The 20,119-nt window shown below is 53.1% G+C and overlaps 2 protein-coding genes and 1 long non-coding RNA gene across 4 annotated transcripts; 1 reads left to right on the forward strand and 2 right to left on the reverse strand.

Moving 5' to 3' along the window:
• Positions 1-2,761: 2,761 nt before the first annotated feature.
• On the reverse strand, positions 2,762-7,922 carry HOXC10 (homeobox C10). Its single transcript, XM_011930483.1, has 2 exons — positions 7,022-7,922; positions 2,762-3,869 (listed from the first exon to the last, which is right to left on the reverse strand). Exons 1-2 carry the CDS (start codon positions 7,770-7,772, stop codon positions 3,592-3,594), a joined length of 1,029 nt encoding a protein of 342 aa, XP_011785873.1. The 5' UTR covers positions 7,773-7,922; the 3' UTR covers positions 2,762-3,591.
• Positions 7,514-9,082, forward strand: LOC105503554. Its single transcript, XR_001000499.1, has 3 exons — positions 7,514-7,556; positions 7,949-8,068; positions 8,880-9,082. It is a non-coding gene; the product is annotated as an uncharacterized LOC105503554 (long non-coding RNA).
• A 7,512-nt stretch (positions 9,083-16,594) lies between these two features.
• Positions 16,595-19,901, reverse strand: HOXC11 (homeobox C11). Of its 2 annotated transcripts, none has more exons than XM_011930484.1 (2): positions 19,106-19,901; positions 16,595-17,843 (listed from the first exon to the last, which is right to left on the reverse strand). In XM_011930484.1, the coding sequence occupies exons 1-2, from the start codon at positions 19,785-19,787 to the stop codon at positions 17,611-17,613; spliced, it is 915 nt and encodes a 304-aa protein (XP_011785874.1). In that variant the 5' UTR covers positions 19,788-19,901; the 3' UTR covers positions 16,595-17,610. The 2 variants fall into 2 exon arrangements, with proteins under 2 accessions (XP_011785874.1, XP_011785875.1); XM_011930485.1 differs by having other exon boundaries at positions 16,777-17,843; positions 19,102-19,895.
• Positions 19,902-20,119: the final 218 nt, after the last annotated feature.

Below are 20,119 nucleotides of genomic sequence, written 5' to 3' on the forward strand. Positions count from 1 at the left end.
CACAAGGTCACATATATCCCTCCCAGCAGATGACTGTGAGAATATAGAGCTCTGTATACATTTTGTTACAGGGACATAATTTTGTTTCCCTGTTTAGAAGTTTATAATGTTTTAATAATCATACTAATTTCACAGTAAGAGAACCAAGAACCTGACCTTCTTTTGGGTTCTATTCCCCAGTATCTCTGAGAACAGGGGTGTATCTCTTCAGTCTCCTTAACCCCTCCCCCATTTATCCCCCCCCCACTCCGCCCACAGGCAGGCAAAGAAACCTCTTTTGAGAACTTTCTCGGTAGCAACCAGGGGCGGAATCAAAGCACCAGAGGGGGAAAGGACTAGAAGAACCTTTGCAAAGTTTCACAGGGCTCAGATTTTCCTCTACCCCATTCTCTTCCCCTCCTCCCCCTGGCATCAGCCAACAACCTTTCCACCAACATAGCAATGGTGGGCACGGGCAGCCTCTGTTCACCCATACGTTTCCACTTAGTGCAAAGACAGCCTGACAGTCACAGTCACAGAGACCGAGGCCTATGGGCCACAGACGACTAAACAGAGACCAGAGTCAGGTTTTGGCCCTGATGTTTCCCAGTTGCGTGTGCATGTGTGAAGGGCTCTACTTGGACTTGATGGCTTTTCTCTAACCTACCAACACCCCAAACATGTCCTTCCCCTGGATTTGGAGCTATAGAAGGGGAAGGGGAAATGGCTGGGCTGGCACTCAGAGTTCCCTAACTCTTGGAACCTCCAGGTACCCCACTTTTCTAAGGGGAATCTCGAGCCCCAGTCGACTGGAGGTGGTAGGTGGGAAAGGCTAACCATTCCGGAGACCCTATTCTCTTTCTGTGCTCCTCTCTCTGCTAATGATTCTGCCCCACCCTGCTGCCCAACTAAGCTGGCCCGCCAGGCCACCTCTTACTCAAACTCCTGAATTTCCTTGGAATTGGCTGGACCCTCTTTGTCTGTCTCTATCAGCTGGGCCCAGGAGACAATAGCTGCAGGAAAAACTCCTCTCCCTTAGTCACAGGGATTGGGACAGGTTGAGGAGAGGACGGCATAAAGCAGGGTTCTCCAGACTTGTTCTGCAACCCCACTCACAGCTTGCCCTCCTTGGTCTGCACCCACTTTGCCCTATCTGGGAGGGGGCAGGGGGGCAGTCCCACTGGGGAAGTAGGAGTGGGAGAGGTGGGTTGGGGCCCTCGACGAAAACCGACTGATGTAACTCAGGCAGTTTCTTGTTGCCGAGTTCAAAACTCAATCCCAACAACATGAAACTACCTAAGCCACAGATCAGCTGAGCGAGCAGGGCGGGAGATTCAGCTTTGCATCTATCCGGAGGAGAAGGGAAGGGGGTTGGGGAAGGAAGAAATTCAGCCCCGTCCCCCTTTCCGCCCCCACAACCTCCCTAAGGACTAGAGAGTAGACTTTGGGTTGCTGGGTGGGTAGGGGGTCTGACTGCCTTCATTAGTTTCTGGTCTAAGCAAATCGCTCAGGAAAAATCTGGTGAAATGGGACCGCTGGCCGCCAAATCCCGGCCCCACCCCCAGCACCGCAGTGGAGCTATTCCCTTGCATGTGTCCCTGGCCCTGGGGGAAGCTGGATCTTCCTTCCACTCTGGAGCTGGGTCCTCTGTCTTGTCCATCTGGCTCTCCTGCTCTTTTCTCCTAGACTCCTTCTGATCCTCTCCCTCTCAGCTCGGTTTAGGCTTCTCAGCGAATGTGGGTGGCTGAATCATAGCCCTGTGCTCTGGAGCCACTTCCAATCAGGCCACTTGCCTGGCAAAACCCTATAGCCAGGGAGCACAGGGAACAAGAGGCTGGACGAAGCTCATACCCAAACCAGCGAAAAGCAGGAAAACCTAAGCTTCAAGCTTCAACCCGCTGTACTCCCCCTCCCCCACCAACAGACGACCAGACTGAGCAACACCTAGACCAGAGTGTCCACCTCGAGGAGACCCAAAGTGCCCGAAAACATAAAGAAGCCAAAAACCATCAATTTATCCCTTTAACCATGGAACTCCCACGGCAATGGGCCGGGGAGGGGAGGAGAGGGAGCTCCCAGTCGCTGCCCTCCGCTGCCAGCGGCCACAAGGAAAGCCTGGATTCTCGGCAAGCACAAATGCCCTAAACACCTTCCTCCAGGCTCTGTCCGCTGGATGCCGGGCACCTGGGGACACCACTCGTCCCTACTCCGCCGCCAAGAAAAGAACAAGAAACCGCTTCTCTTACCTTGTCGCTGCCTCCTCCTCCTGCTGCTCCTGGCGTTTCTGTTAGCTGCTGTTGAGGTTGGGGGGGCTGAGCTCCTCATGCCCCTCCAGCGGTTAAGTTTATTCCTTTCCTTGGATGGGTGGGGGGCTCTTTGGGTGACCCCCAGCAGCAGTGGGGTGCGCCCAGCCCAGCACCCCAGGCAATCAGATCCGTCTGCTCCTCAAGATTGCAGTTTGCTCTCTGCCTCTTTCCCTCCTCCAGTCACCTTTAAATGCATCTTTTACTGCAGCACCACATTATATTTGCAGATCATAAAATCCACCTCTCGCGCGCACCAAGACCGTCCTGACATTACTGTTTTATGACCTTGACTTATTGTGGTCACCTGGATAATATTTAAATCAACGTTATGGTCTCTCACTTACATTAAACCCGCCAAGAGACGTTCTAGAAAGGCTCTAGGAGATGAGTCAAACACAAAACACACACATCCACACACTCAGCCTCTTTGGGGGAGGGGGTGTCGCTAAAAATCACTAAAAACAAAAAAACATCCGTTTGAGGATTATGATTCTGGAAATTTATTAGGATTTTTTTCTCCATTAAGGAAGCTACATGCAAAAGATACAACATACAGAATATCTTTAAATAACACAACTCCCAGACAGGGACAGGGCAATATTGGGGGGAGGCATTCTGTTTTTGCTTTGCTATGTTCTATTTTTAATTTTTTTGTTCCTCTGGATGAAATTTCTGAGATGTTAATAGATGGGGGATGTAGGGGTGCTGGGAGGGGTGAGAGAAAAGCAGAAAGCAGTACAAATACGAGACTTCAAGCAGATTCTTAGAGCGACTGGGAGGTAAAGACACGGAGAGGGTTTGGTGGAGGCTCTGGGTGCTACGACAAACACATGAACACTAGCCGAACTTTCCAAAACGTCTATTAGTCTAAGGAGGAAATGCAGCAAGGAAGGAACGATTCTGCCTGTGCTCTGCGAGATTACAGACCCTCTCTGGTTAATTTTTTTCCTCTTTTTCCCCTACAAGCGGGTGGATTCGATCTTAACTTTGCATGGAGAACAGAATGCTGTGTGTGAGTGCGTGGGTGAGTGAGGGTTTGACACACACACCAGCCACACTCCCACCCCCATCTATGAGGGCACACACCACAACCCACACCCCGGCACCCCATTTCTCATGCTTTAAGTGGAAGCATCTTCGCAGCACGAACCATAGGTCCCTTGGAAAGAGAGTCTGAGGTCTTTGCCTTTTTTGCAGGCGCGTTGCATTTATACTCAGGGAGGGAAAAAAATATATATCACCAGGCACAAAGGGAGGAGGGGCGGGGAAAGGAAGGCGGGGGAAGGGAGGAGGAGAGGCCTCGCGCTCAGGTGAAATTAAAATTGGAGGTCAGTTCCCGGATCCGATTCTCTCGGTTCATTTTCTTGAGTTTCATTCTGCGATTTTGAAACCAGATTTTGACTTGTCTGTCTGTAAGGTTAATGGTCTTGCTAATCTCCAGGCGGCGCTCTCGCGTCAAATACATATTGAACAGAAATTCTTTCTCCAATTCCAGCGTCTGGTGTTTAGTATAGGGGCACCTCTTCTTCCTTCCGCTCTTTGCTGTCAGCCAATTTCCTGTGGTGTTTTCTGCCTTTATCTCCTCTGTTAAAAATAACATTATTTGCATAAGTATCCCTCGAAGTCGAAAACCCTCTCAGCGCTGCAGCCTTTGCCAGCCTGCTGTGGGGTGGCTGAGGGAGCATAGGGGAGCTGCTCTTGCCCTAGGGGCCTGGCCAGTGGGCTCCTCTTAGGCTCAGGGTTCTTACAATTTCTTTGGGGCTTAGACTTAGGGAGATAAAGGGAGGAAGTTCTTGCCTCCAAGCGTTTATTAAATTTAAATTACCCAAGTCCACCTTAATCTAAAACATCCTGAGTACCCTCGCTTTCCCCCAGCTGGCTGACCCTGGCAGATTCCCTACATCTTGCCAGGTCCCCCCTTCTCTGTGTTCCATTCCAGCTCTGGAAAAATCCAACCAGAAGGAAAAGCATTTTCCAGGCCCCAGACCAGAGCAGAGTCCACCCACAGCCCAGATAAATTCCCAGAGAGCTTTGACCTGTTTCAACTTGGTGGAGGGACTTTGCTCTAGGATCTGTGGCCAGAGGCCATTGCAGTGGTTCCTGCACTGAACCCCTAGCTCTTACCCCAACCTGAGCTGCCACAAAGTGACTCTGCTCCCTTAGGTCTCCCATTGCCATCTCTTCCTCTCTTAATCGTTTCCCCCAGGTATGTGTAGCTGAGGCAGGGGAGCTTGTGAGAGCGGCAGAGGTCAGGGACAACAGAGCTGGGGTATCCTAAAGGGTCCTCAAACAACTTTCCTGGTCAAAGGACCTAAGCTCAAGGGAGAGACATATCCTGAGGAAATGCAGCCTCCTAGAAACCCCCTGCCCAGTCTGTGCATACATAGATCTGTATGCCTGCAAGTACACATGTATACCTGCAGAGATACACACACCTATACACGTAAGTACACACACACACAGATATGTACATGTATCTATTTATGTAAGGAGATACTATAGAATACTGTGCATTTCCCATGATCTTATTGACAGCCTCTCTCCCTGACACACATTTTTACTGAAATGGACCAGCCCTGCTTCTCAAACAGCAGAAGGGAACCTGGCCATCTTTTTAAGGGCAAAACACAGAGTCCAAAGACCTGAGAGGATACCCAGCAAAGGACTCTGCTGATGGCTCTGAGCTCTCTCTCCTCCCTATTCTAAATTAGACTGCCAGATTCCTGGATCTTATCTTGATGGGGGTGGGGTGGGGCGGGGGCCTAAGAGGAACCAGAAAACACACAAAAAAGGCAAACTTGAGTCTGCAGTCTAAAAAATCTGAATGTTTCGAATTTTCTCTCCTGTCTCTGCACCTGCAGCTTCTTGCCAGATTGTTTACAGGCTCTCCACATGTAACTATGTCCTGTTTATTTTCTTACTGAGGTTATTAGGTTTGATGGGGCAGGGGGACAAGATAAATTATAAATGGGGAAGTTTAGCCAAAAGCTCTCTTGCCTCTGGACTGGTGGAGACATCAAAATAGGAGGAGGGGAAAGAAGGACACAGGGTACAAGGTAAGAGGGATTCCTTGGGGTGGGAGGGATTAGGTTGCTGTGGGGACAGCTAGAGGAAAAGGAGAGCCTATGGGAATGGGTGCAGGTCGAGTTAAGAGGTGAACTTGTTAACCTTGACTTTGCTTTTGGTGGGGCTAGAATGCAGCTTTTCCTGCCTCAAATCTGCTCCCTAACCAAGCTCAGGGTCAGTAGAGAGGGTATAAGATTAAACCTTCACACTGCACACGTGCCACAGGAAAGGCTTCGAGGCTGTAGGCGCCTCACTCTCCCCCTCATGAACACACCAGTGCTCATCTTCCAGTCAGTGTCTCTGCGGGGATGATTTGCCAAGGCCACCTTTGCAGACCCAAGAGGATGAGGCTCTGCCCTTGCCCGCCAAAAGAGCGCCCATGCATGTGTGAGTGGTATGTGTGAGTGTGCAAGGAGCATGCGATATGGATGTGTGTGAGTGTGGCACAGGTCGCCCGTAGGCATGCATGTGCGTCGCGTCCATATACAAAGCACCAGGAGATCCAGGCCGCCCCTAGCCTGCTCCACTCTCAATATTTCATCTGCCTCTATACCCAATGAGCCCCTTATATTCTGTCACCAGTAGCCGGTGTTGTGGGGAGCAGGTTTATTCTTCCCCGTTGGTTGGGCCTTTTTCTGAGGCTCTTTGCTACAACTTTTCAGGAAAAGTCGTTCCCCTCAGCTTCCCTCCCCTGCTCCCGTTTCCTCCACATTCTTTCCCCAAGTATCAGAGAAAGATCCCCAAGGCCTCCAGCTCCTACAGCAGAAATGAATCTTGAACCCTGAGCTTGAACTCTGGCTGGGCTTTCTCTCAACCCAAATTACAGTGAAATCCAACCAAAGCCACATTCCCTTTCAGGAGAAAACCTCTTGCCACGCACACGGAAATTTCCCAACCACTCATTTGTAAGCTGCTTTTGGAAACCAAGGAAAAAAGATAATTTAACTAGAAAAAATGGAAAAGAAAAATTAAAAGAGGAAACAGAAAACTTACAACATTCCAAATGCCCTGTTCCAACGCCATCCAAGCCAGGCATCTGGAGGAGGGAGGGCCGTGGCCGGCAGCCCTTCACCTCCACCTCTTCCGGCCCCAGCCTCGCTGCCCAAGGCCCCCGGCCGAGCCAAAAGCCGCAGGAGCCCAAGCCGCACGCACAGATCAGACCCACAAACAACAAATCGCTTTTCGCAGGAAACAATTTTCAACTGGGAAAACGCAGTAAAGAGACCCCCCCCCCATCTCCCCAGCTTCCCTAGTCCCTGGCCCAAGATCGCCATTTTAGGCTTTTTGCAAGCCCCTGACCTGAGCTGGGGGGCATGAGCTCCCCAGGACACCAGCATTGAGAAAGCAAACCACAGCCAGCACGCGCCTGGGAGCAGCCACCCGTCCGGGGCAGCACACTGCGCCTGCAGGCTGCCAGCGGTGCGCACCGCCCCCGCCTTAGCACCCACGGCCGGGGCCGGGCAGACACCTCCACGTCGCCGCTTACCTTCCCCAGCTAAGTGACGCGCCACCAGCCTGGAGCTCAGCAGACACTAGCCGCAAGCCAGGGTCGCATTCCCGAAATGGTCTGGGGCCTCCTGGGCCCAACCCTCTCCCCTGCCCGCCTCGCTCGGCCGCGAAGACCAAGTGCCGGCACGTCCCAGTAGCGCCCGCGGCCCAGGCGGCCTTACCTTTCGCTTCGTTCTCCGAGGTGTCTGGGCTGGAGTCGGCAGTTTTAGCCCTCTCCTTTTCGCTCTCCGAGGGGCTGCCTTTAGGGCCCGCCAGGCTCTGCTCGGTCTTGATCTCACTGGGGCTGGGGGTCTGGTTGTCGGACTTGGGGGTCTCAGGGAAACTCACTTTGCCGCCCAGCTGAGGCGATTCCAGATGTTCGGCGCGCGGGTTGAGACTGGCCCGCTGCTCGAAAGGGGCTTCGAAGTCGTTGGCCCCGGAACAGTGGGGCGTCTTGTCCAGCGCGGAGTAGCTCGGACTGGCGCGGTAGTAGCTGGGCACGGGTACTTCGTGCTCCCCAAGGCAGGACTCCGGCAGGGGGTGGGAGTAGAGAGCTGCCTCGGGGCCACTTTTCGCCCGCTTTTCTGCGCTGTACATGCAGCAGACATTCTCCTCCTTGACACTAGGTGGGTAGGAGCAGGAGGACAGCGGCCTGCCAACAGGTTGTTCCAGGCGATAGCCGGCTTTGGGGTCGCCCCAGGAGTCCAGCTGCGAGAGGTAGGACGGATAGGTGTTGAGGGCGAGGCTGGGGCTGCCGCCCTCGTCCCTCTTGGAGAGCGAGGGCGCGAGCCCGCAGCCCCTCATCACCCCGCAGTTGAAGTCACTCCCAGACTGCATATACATGCCTGCGCTCCGGCTATAGCGCTCTCCTCCGCCGGGCGCAGCCAAGGGCTCCGCGTACGAGTTCGGAGTTACATTGCGAGGGCATGTCATTTTCAGAGAGAGGGGTTTTTAAGGAGCAATACTACAGCGGAGGAGCTGACATCTTTTTTTTCCCCCATCCGGGAGGGGGGGCGCGGTTGGAGGGGAGGGAGGAAAAAGAAGGGGAGGGGGGGAAATATCAGCTCCATAATTATCCGCGCATTCGGTTCTCACCATGTGACGGCTAGACCAATGGGATTTGAAAATGGCCTTGATGATTCAGACGGCCGTGACGTCAGCGGGGTCAAGTTGTCGGCAGGCGGAGCGCGCAGAGTGGAGTAACAGCGCCACCTAGCAGCTGCCTCGGGGTAGGGGCACCGGAGCCCTTCCCGGCGAACAAAGGAAGCGCCCCCCGGGCTGCAGGGGCGGTAGGGGGGTGGAGGGGGATGGGGGTGAGGGTTCTGGAAGGAGTGGGGTTTGTTTATCCAGTAACCAGCCTGTAACTCCTGGGGAGAAGGGGGCGGAGAGGGGGAAAATGCAGGAGAGAGGGTGAGAGCGAGGCTACCCAGGGCTCAAAACAGTCAAATTCAAATTAAAAGGTCGAGACACGAATCAGGTACTTCTCCCCACTCTTCATCTCCCCTTTTCATCTCCCCGGCCCCGGCTCCTGCTTCTTCCCTTGGAGATGGGAGTGGGGTGAGGTTTTTTGGGGGGTGGGTGGGGGGATCTGGTGAGCAGAGAAAGGGGAGAAAAAGTTAAGGAATCCCAAACAGGACTAAAGTTTCTGCTCTCCCGCCTCCTCTTTTCTCCGGACTTGGCCCTTGGGGCTGGAAGCTTGGGGGCCGCGGCGCTGGAGGTTGGTGGAGTTGCAAGTTTCCTGTGGGGTTTGACGGGGAATCTCCAGCCTCTAGGGTGGGCCAGGGAGGGGGTCACGGTCACTTCATGGCTGCTCGGAAAAGGAGGTTCCGAATGGACGCGGCGTAGGAGAAAGAGGAAGCCAGAGACCAGAGGCACCCGATCCCCGACCCGAGAGCTGCGGCCTGGGCCTGGCAGGGTGGGCGGCTCCTGGGTCACCATCTCAGGGGCCCACAAGGCTTTGGCCTTGGAGCCGGTTCTGCTACTTTACTTAAGGCCCTGGCGGCCCTCGCTTTCCGCTTGACCTTGCCCCCACTAAAACAGGGAATATTCCGGGAAAGAAAGAGGGAACCTGCGGAGCCTCGGTCAGTTTGGAGGAGTCGCGTATGACACGGGAATCAGCACACAAGACACAACAAAACCCGACCCAGAGAGGCGCCCTTCACAGAGCGCACGGGCTGGGAGCATGTTTGAAAGAAGACAGACCAGTCTATTTTTGTGGTTGTTTTTAAATAAAAGGAAGAAATAAGGGGAACCGTATTTTTCAAATAGTTATTTCCGTTTCTCCATCGCCTTCTTCCAAAGCGAACTAAACTCTCCACCCCTTCCTCAGGAAACGGAATCTGGAGAACAACTTGTCTTTCCGGTCGCCCCACATTTTTCCCTGGACAGAGCCTGGGGTTTAGACTTTCCGAAGGGCTGGAGGTTGGCGGGGAAAGGACTGGAGTCCAGCGCCCTGGCGTGGAGGAGTGAGGAGGCTAGACCGCTTCCAGGGAGGCCCAAGCCAGCTGCGGCTAGAAGACCACAGAAAGAAATCCGCCGAATTTCCCCATCCAGGGGTGGAAAGAAAAGACGCAGGGGTTCCTGAACCTCCGGAAAACTGGAAGGAAATGTGTAGTGTATGATTTGCTTGCATGACCGGCCAGGGGAGATTTGAAATGGTTTTGTGTTTTCATTTGCAGGGTCACCGTGGCCTCAGCATGGGGGTTATCCAGGGCAAGGTTAGGCTGTTTAGGCCCCAGACTTGGGACAGTCCGGGCAGCAGTCAATCCAGGGAGCCATTTGTCCCACCGCCCATCCCGCGGGAAACCGGCGAGACTTTATGGCCACTCTGTTTGTATTATCTGCATTAGTCTTTCCCCACCAGTTTGATCGAAACCGTTCCCTTTTACGAGGACCCAACGAAACTTTCCCGTCATATTTATCAGTCAGGGATAAAAATTTAGTATGGGAACTGATATTTTCTCATTTATGGGACGATGAAATTAAATACCAAAGCAATTGAGAATTATATGACTTTGGGGGTTCCCTCCCCCCTCTTTCACGTCTCCTTTATTTTCCTGCCTGGTGTGCTTTTCCCAGGAATTTAGCGTTCCAGTTCCCTACCCTTACCCCCCATTTTGGAGTCCGGTGCGTCCTTTTCCCCACGGCCAAGTGCCCCTTGGCCACCTCAGCCTTTTCTGTTTTTTCCTCTAGGTGTTAGTAGCTGGGGGCCGGGACAGCGCTACCCGAGCCTCTGCCCAGGCCAGGCCAGGCTGGGATCAGAGAAAGTTTTCCAGGGAAGAACCGCAAAGGGTTTGAGCCCAGCTTGGGAGGGGGTGAAGCAGTGGGCAGCAAAGGGTGAAGGAGATAAACTTCAGACAAGCCACAAGGCCTAGCCTAGGGAACCAGCACACAGGGAGCAGAGCCATCGACCTCAGGGGCGCCACCACCCAACCTCTTTCCAAGCCCACCTCTCACCTTAGCCAAGGGAGAGGACAGAGTCGCTCGCCATCATTAATGAAAATAATACTCCGGGGAGGAGCCTCCCGCCTCGACTCCCGCCTCCTCACAAGAACGAATAGTGTTTAAAGTTGAAATAATTAGAAGTATGATAAACACGGCCCATTAATGAAAAAAGAAATCAAATTCATCAACCTAAGTGGGACCCCCGGTGGGACAAATGTTTGCCTCTAATTACGCAAGATAAACGAAAACCGGGAGCTGTTAAACTAGAGCCCGCTCGGACGACACAGACCTGAATAACTTGTTGGGTTTTCACAGACTTTGGGATTCTGCTTCAGTGGAGGTAAAAGGAAGGAAAAAGTGAGTGTTTGAGCCTGGCGAAGGGAGCATTTGTGGGGGCCTGGGTCCCAGCCCTGCCCCCTTGGGCTCGGTCTTTCCTGAGGCCACGAGCAAAGGCTGTTTCCGTCCTATTGTCCGGGCCTGGCGTTCAAAGGCATGCGGGCCGCCACAGCCACCCCGCCTGCCGCCACTGCCAGGCACCTACCGCCCTTCCCCACAGGACCAAGACCCTTCAGCCTGTGCCCTTGGCAACTGGATTAGGATCCAGGGAAGGCCTGTGTTGCTAGAATCATCCACATATGGACTCTTATTAATCAATTTCCCCAACTTTCCGAGGGTGCCGAGAGACCTATGCTTATGCCTAAGTCTGGGGCTCCCCCTTCTTACCTCAACTTGGGAACATGAAAATCCAGGGGCTGCAGGCCACAGTGGGGCCAGGCTGTGCATACGACCTGACAAATCCCACTCAGGGCCAGTGCCCTGACCCCTTTCTCCCTTCCCGGGTACCCAGATCCTGGAAAGGCAGCAAGGACGGGGCTGGGCCTCCTTCTGCCTGTGGGACTGTGAGCAGTGCAGAGGAGGAGGGTTCAGGAGCTCTATGAATACTCTGGGAGGATCCAGCGGGTTCCACAGGGCAACCCAAGGGCTGGGGCGCTAGGGGTCCCCACGTGAAAGCAGAAGAAGGAAAATATGCTCAATGAACAAAAAAGGACCTTGGTTGCTTTCCTGGCTGTAACCCTCAACACACCCCAGAAGCACCCTGGTTTCTCCAGCAAAAATTATCGGAGTTTCCCCAAGAGGTTAAGAAAGTCAACTGGGAAATTCTGAAGATGAAGTGAAAAAGGAAAAATGTCTTTCCCTTTTGGGTTAAATAATAAAATAAAAATAAAGTGTGTGTAATGAAATCTTTCTAAGCAAAGAGAAAACAGAATCACACCAGAGATTGCAGGTTTTTTCCTCTTGCTTTGGAGGCTGAGATAAATCCTTCTCTTCCCAAAACTTGAAGAAAAGATTTGCTTTTCTTCTTCACTAGCACCAGGCTCTGCCCCAGCTGAATTGGGAGCAGGGAAATTCCAGGCAAAATTCGGAATGCCCAGAGACCCAGAAAAGAAAAATATTTTCAAACAGGTACTAGAGGAAGGTGGGAGGCTGAGGACGCTTAGCGGGGCCTCTGGTCTACTCTGGACCTCACAGCCCCCGGGGTAGCTCGGCCAGCAGAATCTGTCACATCTTGACATTGTACACACTTGCACACAGATGCTGCGGAGTTCAGCATCTATACACGTGTCTAACTTGCACTTAAATATGTGTACACAGCCACAAATATTCACTTTTACCCAAAGTGCTGTCTGAGATCTCCGAATCCCGAATTCTGATAACCCGTACCAGTCTGACTGCTTCCTGGCCCTGCCGAAGCTGGCCAGTTATTTAATTTTGTCCCCTGAATTGAAACCAGACCGAAGACACCTCGGAGAGAAGCTTTGTGGGGAGGAGACGGGTGGGAGGATGTCTTAGGGGCAGGCCCTGCTCCCCACTTTAGTGGTTTGCTTCTAAGTTGCCCCCAGTAAGTCAGGTTTCCAGCTAGAGTCGGGGCTGTGGTTAGGCTGGCTTGCTCCCGAGAAAAACACCGATCCTTTCTTACCAGTTAAATTCCTTTTCAAAGATCTCTGTTTGCTTCCTTTCCTTTCTTTTCTATTTTTCTTTTTTTCTTTTCTTCTCTTCTTTCTTTCCTTCTTGTTTCATCCTTCTGTTTTCTCTTTATTTGCTTCTTTCTGGTTTTCTTTTTCTTCCTTTCTGCCTGTAATATATTCTTTCCTTCTTTTTCCAATCCTTTCTCTTTCTTAATTGTCTTCCTTATTTCTCAAATTTCCTAATTTCCTTGTTTCTTTATTATACAATTCATTCTTTGCTCTTTTCTCTCTCCAATTATTTCCTTCCCCCTGACTTTCTTTCCTAGCCTTTCTTATTTTTCTCTGGTGTGCTGGGCTTAGTGATGGGGACAGCACCAGGCTCAGTCGCATACCTCCCTAGCCCAGCTGCTAAGGCTTGGAGTTGACCTTCTCCCGCCCACGGCCTTAGCTCAGCTCCTCCTCACAAGGCGAAGTGTAGGGCTGCCAGCTGCCAGCAGCCAGGCCTCAGCAGTCGCCATTAGAGGGAGGAAAAATCGGATTCTGGGGCACATTCACACTAATGCTGATGGCTTCTTGAAGTGCCAGGATTCAGGGGTCATGTATTTTCACTTCCATCACCCCAAAGGAGGCTTGTCTACCAGGCCTGCCTTTGGAGAAGTTGTCCCATCTTTGTCCTGACCTCCAAAGCTGAAACATTAAAATGGCCCAAAGTTGAGCCCAGTTGGTGCTCCCAAGGCTGGAGTCAGGGGAAATGAGCGAATGGGATTCTGTCAGTCCCAGGTTGAGGGGCAGGTCCAGGGGTCATCCGTGGGCAAGGCCATCTCCCACATGGCCGCCTTTGTTCTCTGCTCCTGGACTGCAGCCCTGCGGGCCCTCTGTCTCCTTGGTCCTGCAACCACTGCAACCTCTGGGCAGGAGTTTCTTGGTGTTTTGGATTCTTTCTTAAAACCCACTGTTGACTTCACAGGCAGCAGGCTGGGATGCAGGGCTGTGTGTTCAGAGACCCTCCCAAATCAGCATCTGAGTCAAGGTTACGGGTCTTTGCTTTGTGCAGTGGACTGGAGGGGGGCTGTGCAGAGAGGTGTGTGTGTGTGTGTGTGTGTGTGTGTGTGTGTGTGTGTGTGTGTGTGTGTGTGTAGAGAGAGAGAGAGAGACTAGCGCCCACACGAGAACAAGAGGGTGTGATGGGGGAAGGTCTTGTCATGCTGATATTGTCCAAACCTTTAGAGTTTGTAAGTGTACAAGAGCAGAGTGGACAGGTCTCTGTCAAAGATGCTCCAAAGCTGAGTCCAAGATGGGCCTCAAGAAGGACTGACTAAGACCTTCAAGACTTTTTGCCTTAGAGAAAGGCAGCTCCATACACTCCCTTCCCTGCACTGCCACCCCGCAGAGCCCCTCTCACCTCTGCCTCTCAAAGACCTGTGATTTCATCCTATGGCAAGACGAAAACTTACTTTTTTTTTTTTTTTTTTTTAAGGGATGGGGAATCTTGTAAAATTTTTATGCCAAACAAAGTTATAAAAACTTCCCGGGCGTTGCCTTTTCCAAAGGTTTATATGAATAATAAAGAGTGCAGTCGCGTGCACTGGTTCTGGCGGGCTCTGAGTAGGGAGGGGTTAGCAAACAGCATTATCCAACCCTAGGGCACCAGAAAACCCCAGTGGCTCCCCCCTTCAGGGAATACTGGCCCAGAAACAATTGCCCTACGGATTCCTGAGAAAGGCGGGGAAAGTGAAGGGGTGGTGCCCTTGACTCCCTTGAAGTTCAAAGTTCTTCTTTGCCCTTAAGAGAAGAGCCCCCTCTGTTCTCAGCCCACTGGAGAAATTAGCCCAAGGTAGCTTCTCTCATTCTGGTTGATAACTGGCTCTAGGTATCCCCAACTTTGTTCACCTTTCAGACACCTGGTTTGCACCTTTTCCTCCCCCAAAACAGGGCTCCCCAGTCTTTCCATCTGGGACAGCTAGAACCAGGGGGCTTTCTCTCAGAGGTGCTTGGCAGGGGTTTTGAGTCTTCTTACAAGGGGCCCTTGCGTCGCCAAACCTCAGCCACCTAAGAGTCTAAGTGACAAAGAAACCCCAAACTCAAGAGTGCCCTTGATTCCTCCTGCACCCCCAAAGCCCATAGTTGGAGGGGGAGGGGCCCAGAATGCTCTCTCAGCCCATACCACTTAATACCCTTGTAAACTCCCACGTGCGCTATAAACTTGGATTTTTACAACCAGCATTCCTCCTTAGCTCCGGGAAACTTTGAACTCGGCCTCAGGTTTATTTACTGTGGGGGAGCGGTGGGGAGGAAAGGGGCTGGGGAGCTGGGAGCTGAGAAAGGCTGGAGAAAAGAGGAAAAATGTGGGGCAAGGGGCTGAGGAGGTGGGGGTCTGGGGTGTGTTGGGAGAACCAAGACCCTCCACTACAGGTTTGTTTACTATTTAGGGCGGAAGCGGTTTCTAATACAGGCCAGACTGAGTCGTTAAGGTCGAAATGAAACTGGGTTTAGAGACATGAGGGGGGGGGTGCTTTATGGCAGCGTCTAGACGAGGATCTTTTGTTCCTGGGCAGTGCTGTGGCTGGAGAGGATTACCCCAAGAGGTTGAGCCCAGAGTGCCCCTGACCTGCAAGGGGGGTTGGACACCTTGGGAGACCGAAGGTGGGTTTGTTTGCGGGCCAAAAAACCCTTTTTCCTCCTTTTTAGAGGGTCACCAAGGACTGGCAGATTCCTGGCTTGGGTCACAGAAGCCTTTGTTTTTCTTTCATGATGACCTTCTCCTCTCATCCAGCAGAACTCTCTTTTGGAGCGGAGGACATTTCTGGGCTGCACATTGCAGAGAAAGTGGTACCTGTGGGTTTTAAATATTTTTCTCCAAAATCAGGCATTTGGAGGCTAATATTTTGCTTTATAAATAGGTTCATCTTATAGAGTTTCCTCTAGCCTAATTTTACAGGAAACATGACCAGCAGGCTAATATTTCCTAATGTGGCTAGTGGATAAACATCATACCTGGAGAAGTGTCACACACACACACACACACAAACGTACAGAGGCCCCTCAGTTGCATTCCTGCCCACACTCAACAAACACTGTCAGTGGTTACACACCACAGAGACACAAATTCTAGATGTGCATGTGGTCAGGTTTACTCCATACAACAGACAAAAGCATACAAATAATATTCCTTCTTATGTGCACCCATAGGCACACCGAGTTAAATAAAACGTTTGTGTATGGGCACATGAGGGAATTGTGGGCTGCATATACACCCTAGTTTGCAAATCCTGTTTCACAACCCGACCCACATTTACAAATTAGAAATTTAGATACCAAAACTGCAGGGATTCTTACCATCAAAAATGACAGAACCTAGATTTGATAGTCATGATCCTTTTTCCTCTCATCCAACAGAATTGTATTGACAAAAACATTTTCTTTGAATTATACAAAGACAGAAAGAGAGGGGAAAGATGAGATAAGTGGTCCCGAACCTCTGCTCCCAAATAACGAATTTGAAACAGAGACCAACGAAGTGCCCTCACTGAAAGCACTGCAAGGGCCATGACTATCTTTATACAGAAGAAACCTGCAGCAAATATAGATGGGTATGGTGACTGTCCCCACAGGTCATCTCCATCCCCAGTGCCAACCCCTACAAGACAAGTCTCTGGGGCTTTCTACTGTGGGACACCCAATGTATAAACATCAGGGTGGCCCCAGTACAGGCGTCTTGTTGTGTCTGGAAGAGCCTGACCATTTGTGCCAGAGGGAAAGCAGCCAGGCCCCACCTTCCCACCCCCAGGAGCTGTGGAGAGGAGAGGGAGGGGGCTGGTTTCTCCTTCTGTCCCCTCCTTCCTTAAAAACAGTGTGTAAAAATTCCAATACAGACTTCTCATAGAGAGAGAGAGAGAGAGAGAGAGAGAAAAGCACTACCCTTCACACTACACATTTAACTGCGACAGACGGAGACATCTGGCAGAAGGGCGGTGGAGCCAAAAAAATTCCTATAAATTTAAATTCGATGATGGTTACAATTAACTCCACAACAAACGTGTACTTAAACAGAAAGCGTTGCTGGGCGTTTGGACACAGCTCGAGCTGCACGTGAGAAAGGAGAGCTTCAGAGTAGCTATGGAATGTCCTCAGCTTGAGAATGTGAGGAAACTACGGCCATACTCTTGACCCTGCCAGCGGAGAGTAGCTCCAGGCCGGCCAGCACCGGCCTATCTCACCTCTGCTTGCCTGTCCTCACCCGCTGGGCTCTGCCCTCCTGCCTCCTGCTCCTCCGCCGCCGCCATGGGAGCATGGAGGATTTTAAGAGGAGAGGGGTTAATAAAAGGGTCAAGTAAAATCATAATATTGAACAGAATGAAATTTATCTTTATTTGCCACCAAAAAAATTTTCACAGCAATCCCTCTGGGAAGGGAGCAGGGTGGGGAGTGCACATGTACACACGCACTCACGCATAGGAGGAGAGATGGGTGATTTGAATCTCACTGGGGGCGTCCCCCTTTCCCCTCCAGGTGGAAAGAAATTTATTTACAAAAATCCAGGCCCCAGCAAGCGGGAGGCGCCCAATCCCATCTCCCTACTGCCTCCACCACCCCAATGTTCTTTTTTCTTAAAAAAAAGAAAAAAAAAGAGGTAACGACTGCATAGACTATAGATAAATCCATGAAGTGGGGGCACTGCTTGGAAAAAGGTTTGGAAACCTCAATGCACCGGTTAAGAAATTTCAAAGGAAGGTTCTACACATTCACGGGGAGAACAACAAGGCTCGGGCGGGGCCTTGGTGAAGACGGAGGTAGGACACGGACTTTGCACACCTAACACCAGGTCGAAGGTACAGAAATTTCACAGCAAGGCAGGATCACATTTAGCTGCCCCCTAAAGTAGTGGGGCTAGGTGGGGCGGGGTAGAGGGGGAGCCCTAGAAGTTTCCGCTGGCAGACATGCTGTCTTAGCGGATCTTTTCACTTGGGCAAGGGAAGGCTTTTAGTTCGTGGATTGTTCGGCTCAGGCGCTCACTACTGTCGCCCCTCCCCCACCCAATCCGAGCAGCAGCAAGACATTGTCGCCGAGGTGTGTTTTCTTTTAAATAAAAGTCTTGGCCTCGGCGCCAACGGTGTTCTCTCGCCGTGCATCAGACACTTCCCTTCACCCCCTTTTCAGGCCCGGTCGCCGTCCCACAGCGAGAGTCAGACCGAGGGTCCAGGAGGTTCCGGAATGGAGTGCCGGCCACAGCGGTGGGGGCCACCCCTGGCCACAGTCCAGTTTTCCACCCGCGGAAAGAAGACGAGTTAGAAAATAAAAAATAAAAATAAAATAAAATAAATTTCCCCTCCCCCCGTCCCCAAAAGGGCCCGGTCTGCAGGTTACAGCAGCGGATTTCCCGAGAAATACTGCAGCCGGTCTCTGCTCAGTTTTTTTTCTTTCATCCTTCTGTTCTGAAACCAAATTTTCACTTGTCGGTCCGTCAGGTTCAGCATCCGGGACAGCTGCAGCCGCTTCTCTTTGTTGATATATACGTTGAAGAAAAACTCTCGCTCCAGTTCACGGATCTGGAATTTCGAATAAGGGCAGCGCTTCTTGCGGGTGCGGGGGGCGTCTGGAGGGAGGGGAGGGGGCAAGTGCGAGGAGAGGGGGGAGAGAGACACGTGAGACCTGGGCGACCCCAGCCCGCTGAGCGCTCAGCGGCCCTTCTCCTAGCCCACCGCTGGCAGCCCTCCCGCCAGGCGGCTGGCTGTCTTGCAGCTGCAGCGCGGGGCAAGCCTCGACCCCCTGCCAGGTCTAGCGGGTCCCGACCCCCGGCCACTGCGCGACCTCGTCCCCAGTCCTCAGGCGAGAGCCGCGGCTGGCTGACAGGGTTTGGGACAGAAGGAAAGCCCTCCGGGGACACGGGCGTGCCTTCGGGCCCCCTGTCTGCTCCCCCTCGGCCCTCGGGCCCTTCCTGCGCCGCCCTCCCAGTGGTTCGGAAAGCCCAGCCTCCCCCCTCCTAGAAATCTGGGGGGAAAGCTGAGAACAGGCGCGAAGCAGTGAGATCTGGCGAGAGCAGTGGGGAGGCGGGGAGGAAGCCGGCCAGCAGGCACCAGGACACCAGAGAGCCGCTTCCGGGGCCCTGGCGCCCCGGGACGCCCGCGGGGCCGCGCCTTCCACACGGCAGTTCTAGGCCAGCACGGAGGCCGCGTACCCAGGAGAAACGCCCAGACCCCGGCCTGGAGCTCAGTGGAGTCCTGCGGCGCCTCGCCCCATCCCCCTGTCGCCGCTGACCCCAGAGTTGCTTGGGTTTCTGCTGGAGGACCCGCGAACACATAGTTTGAACATTTTCAAAACTAGTTTTAAAAAGGATCATAGCGGCCCTGGCTTGCCTCTCCGGTATCAGGTTCTGCTCCATTGCTCCTCTCCCCCACCTCTCCCCCTCTCTGGATCTCTCCCTGTCTTTCCCTCGCCCTCCCCTTTCTCCCCCTCCACCCCTCCCCTCCTTCCCACTCCTCGGCAGCCCGGCTCCCCATCCTTCCTTAAATGCTCCTCTAAGTTCACGATCAAAGTTAATATCGCCCGCAATGGTGGCGCTTTTAAAAATTTCACAGACCGAGGGAGATAACGGGGGAGGGGGGTTCACCCGGCTTTTCCAAAGGGCCCTTTTCCCTCCCTCCCCACCCCTTCTCCATCGTAAAAAGTCGAGTCGTTGGGAGAGAGGGCTTTGTAGGTTATAATAAAATCCTTTGAATGCTTATAAAACTCCACATAAAACCGGACTGACCCAAAACACGAGGCCGTCCCCGCTCCCCTTGCCTCCCCCCTTCTCCCGCCCTCCCTCTCTCGCTCCCTCCCTCGCTGCCCGCCCGTTCCCCGGCCGCTGCTACCTACTGGGGGCGGCTCCTTTGGCCGGCTCCTTGGCCGCGGAGTGGGCTGAACCGGACGAGCTGGGATTTGTGTTCTCCTCCTCAGCCTCCGCCTCGGCACCCGCCTCAGCCCGGGACCCCAGTCCCGAGGCCGGGGGCGCCTCGGGCTCCCCCTTGGCTTCGCCCTTGCCGGAGCAGGGGGGCTCGGCGGGAGCGTCGCCGCCACCGCAGTAGGCGTTGTCGAAGAAACGGTCGAAGGCTTGAGGCAGGACGCTGTTCTTGTTGACTGAGGAGTAGAAGCCGGCGGGGGCTGCGTGCGGGGCGCTGGGGTGGTGGTGGCCGCCGTAGGAGCCTTCGTTTTTCATGAGGATCTCGGTGACGGTGGAAGGAGGCAGGCACTCCCGGTGCATAAGCTCGTCGGCCGCCGCATAGCAGGAGGAGTAGCTGTTCCGATGGTGCCACTTGCCGGTTGGCTCCAGGCCGTAGGAGACCTCCCGGACCGGGGGCACTTGGGCCGAGTAGGGATAGGAGATCTGACGAGAGGGGGCCTGGGGCAGGAAGGAGGAGACCGTGGAGAACTCGGGCATGTAGTAAGTGCAACTGGGCAGATAGAGGTTGGAGGCGCAGCTCCCTCGCTCGCCGAAATCTGCGCCCCTCTCCTTGCGCGACGGCGAGCAGAAGTTGCCCAGGTTGACCGAGTTAAACATCGTTCTCCTCTCCTGCCGGCTCCGGATGGAGGTTTTGGACCCAGTCTAGCGAGGGGGGAAAATTTGGGAAGGCGAGATGACGCGTTATCCGTCTTAGTCTCTCTCCCTGAGCACGTGATCCAAAGTAGATATTGTCATATATCAGTTCGGAGCACTTCGCAGACGTAGGAGGGGTTCTCTCTTAGGTAAGATCGGGGACGTTCAGGCGATTGGTTTGCAAACACCGCAGAAACATTATGAAAATCAATTGCAGATTTGTATTCGTTTTTCTCTCGTCACTCCCCTTCTCTCCATATCACAGCACGAGCAAAGGAGGAGAGAGAGGGTTGGGG

Source organism: Colobus angolensis, unplaced genomic scaffold, assembly GCF_000951035.1.
Source record: "Colobus angolensis palliatus isolate OR3802 unplaced genomic scaffold, Cang.pa_1.0 Scaffold87, whole genome shotgun sequence".
Lineage (NCBI taxonomy): Eukaryota > Metazoa > Chordata > Mammalia > Primates > Cercopithecidae > Colobus > Colobus angolensis.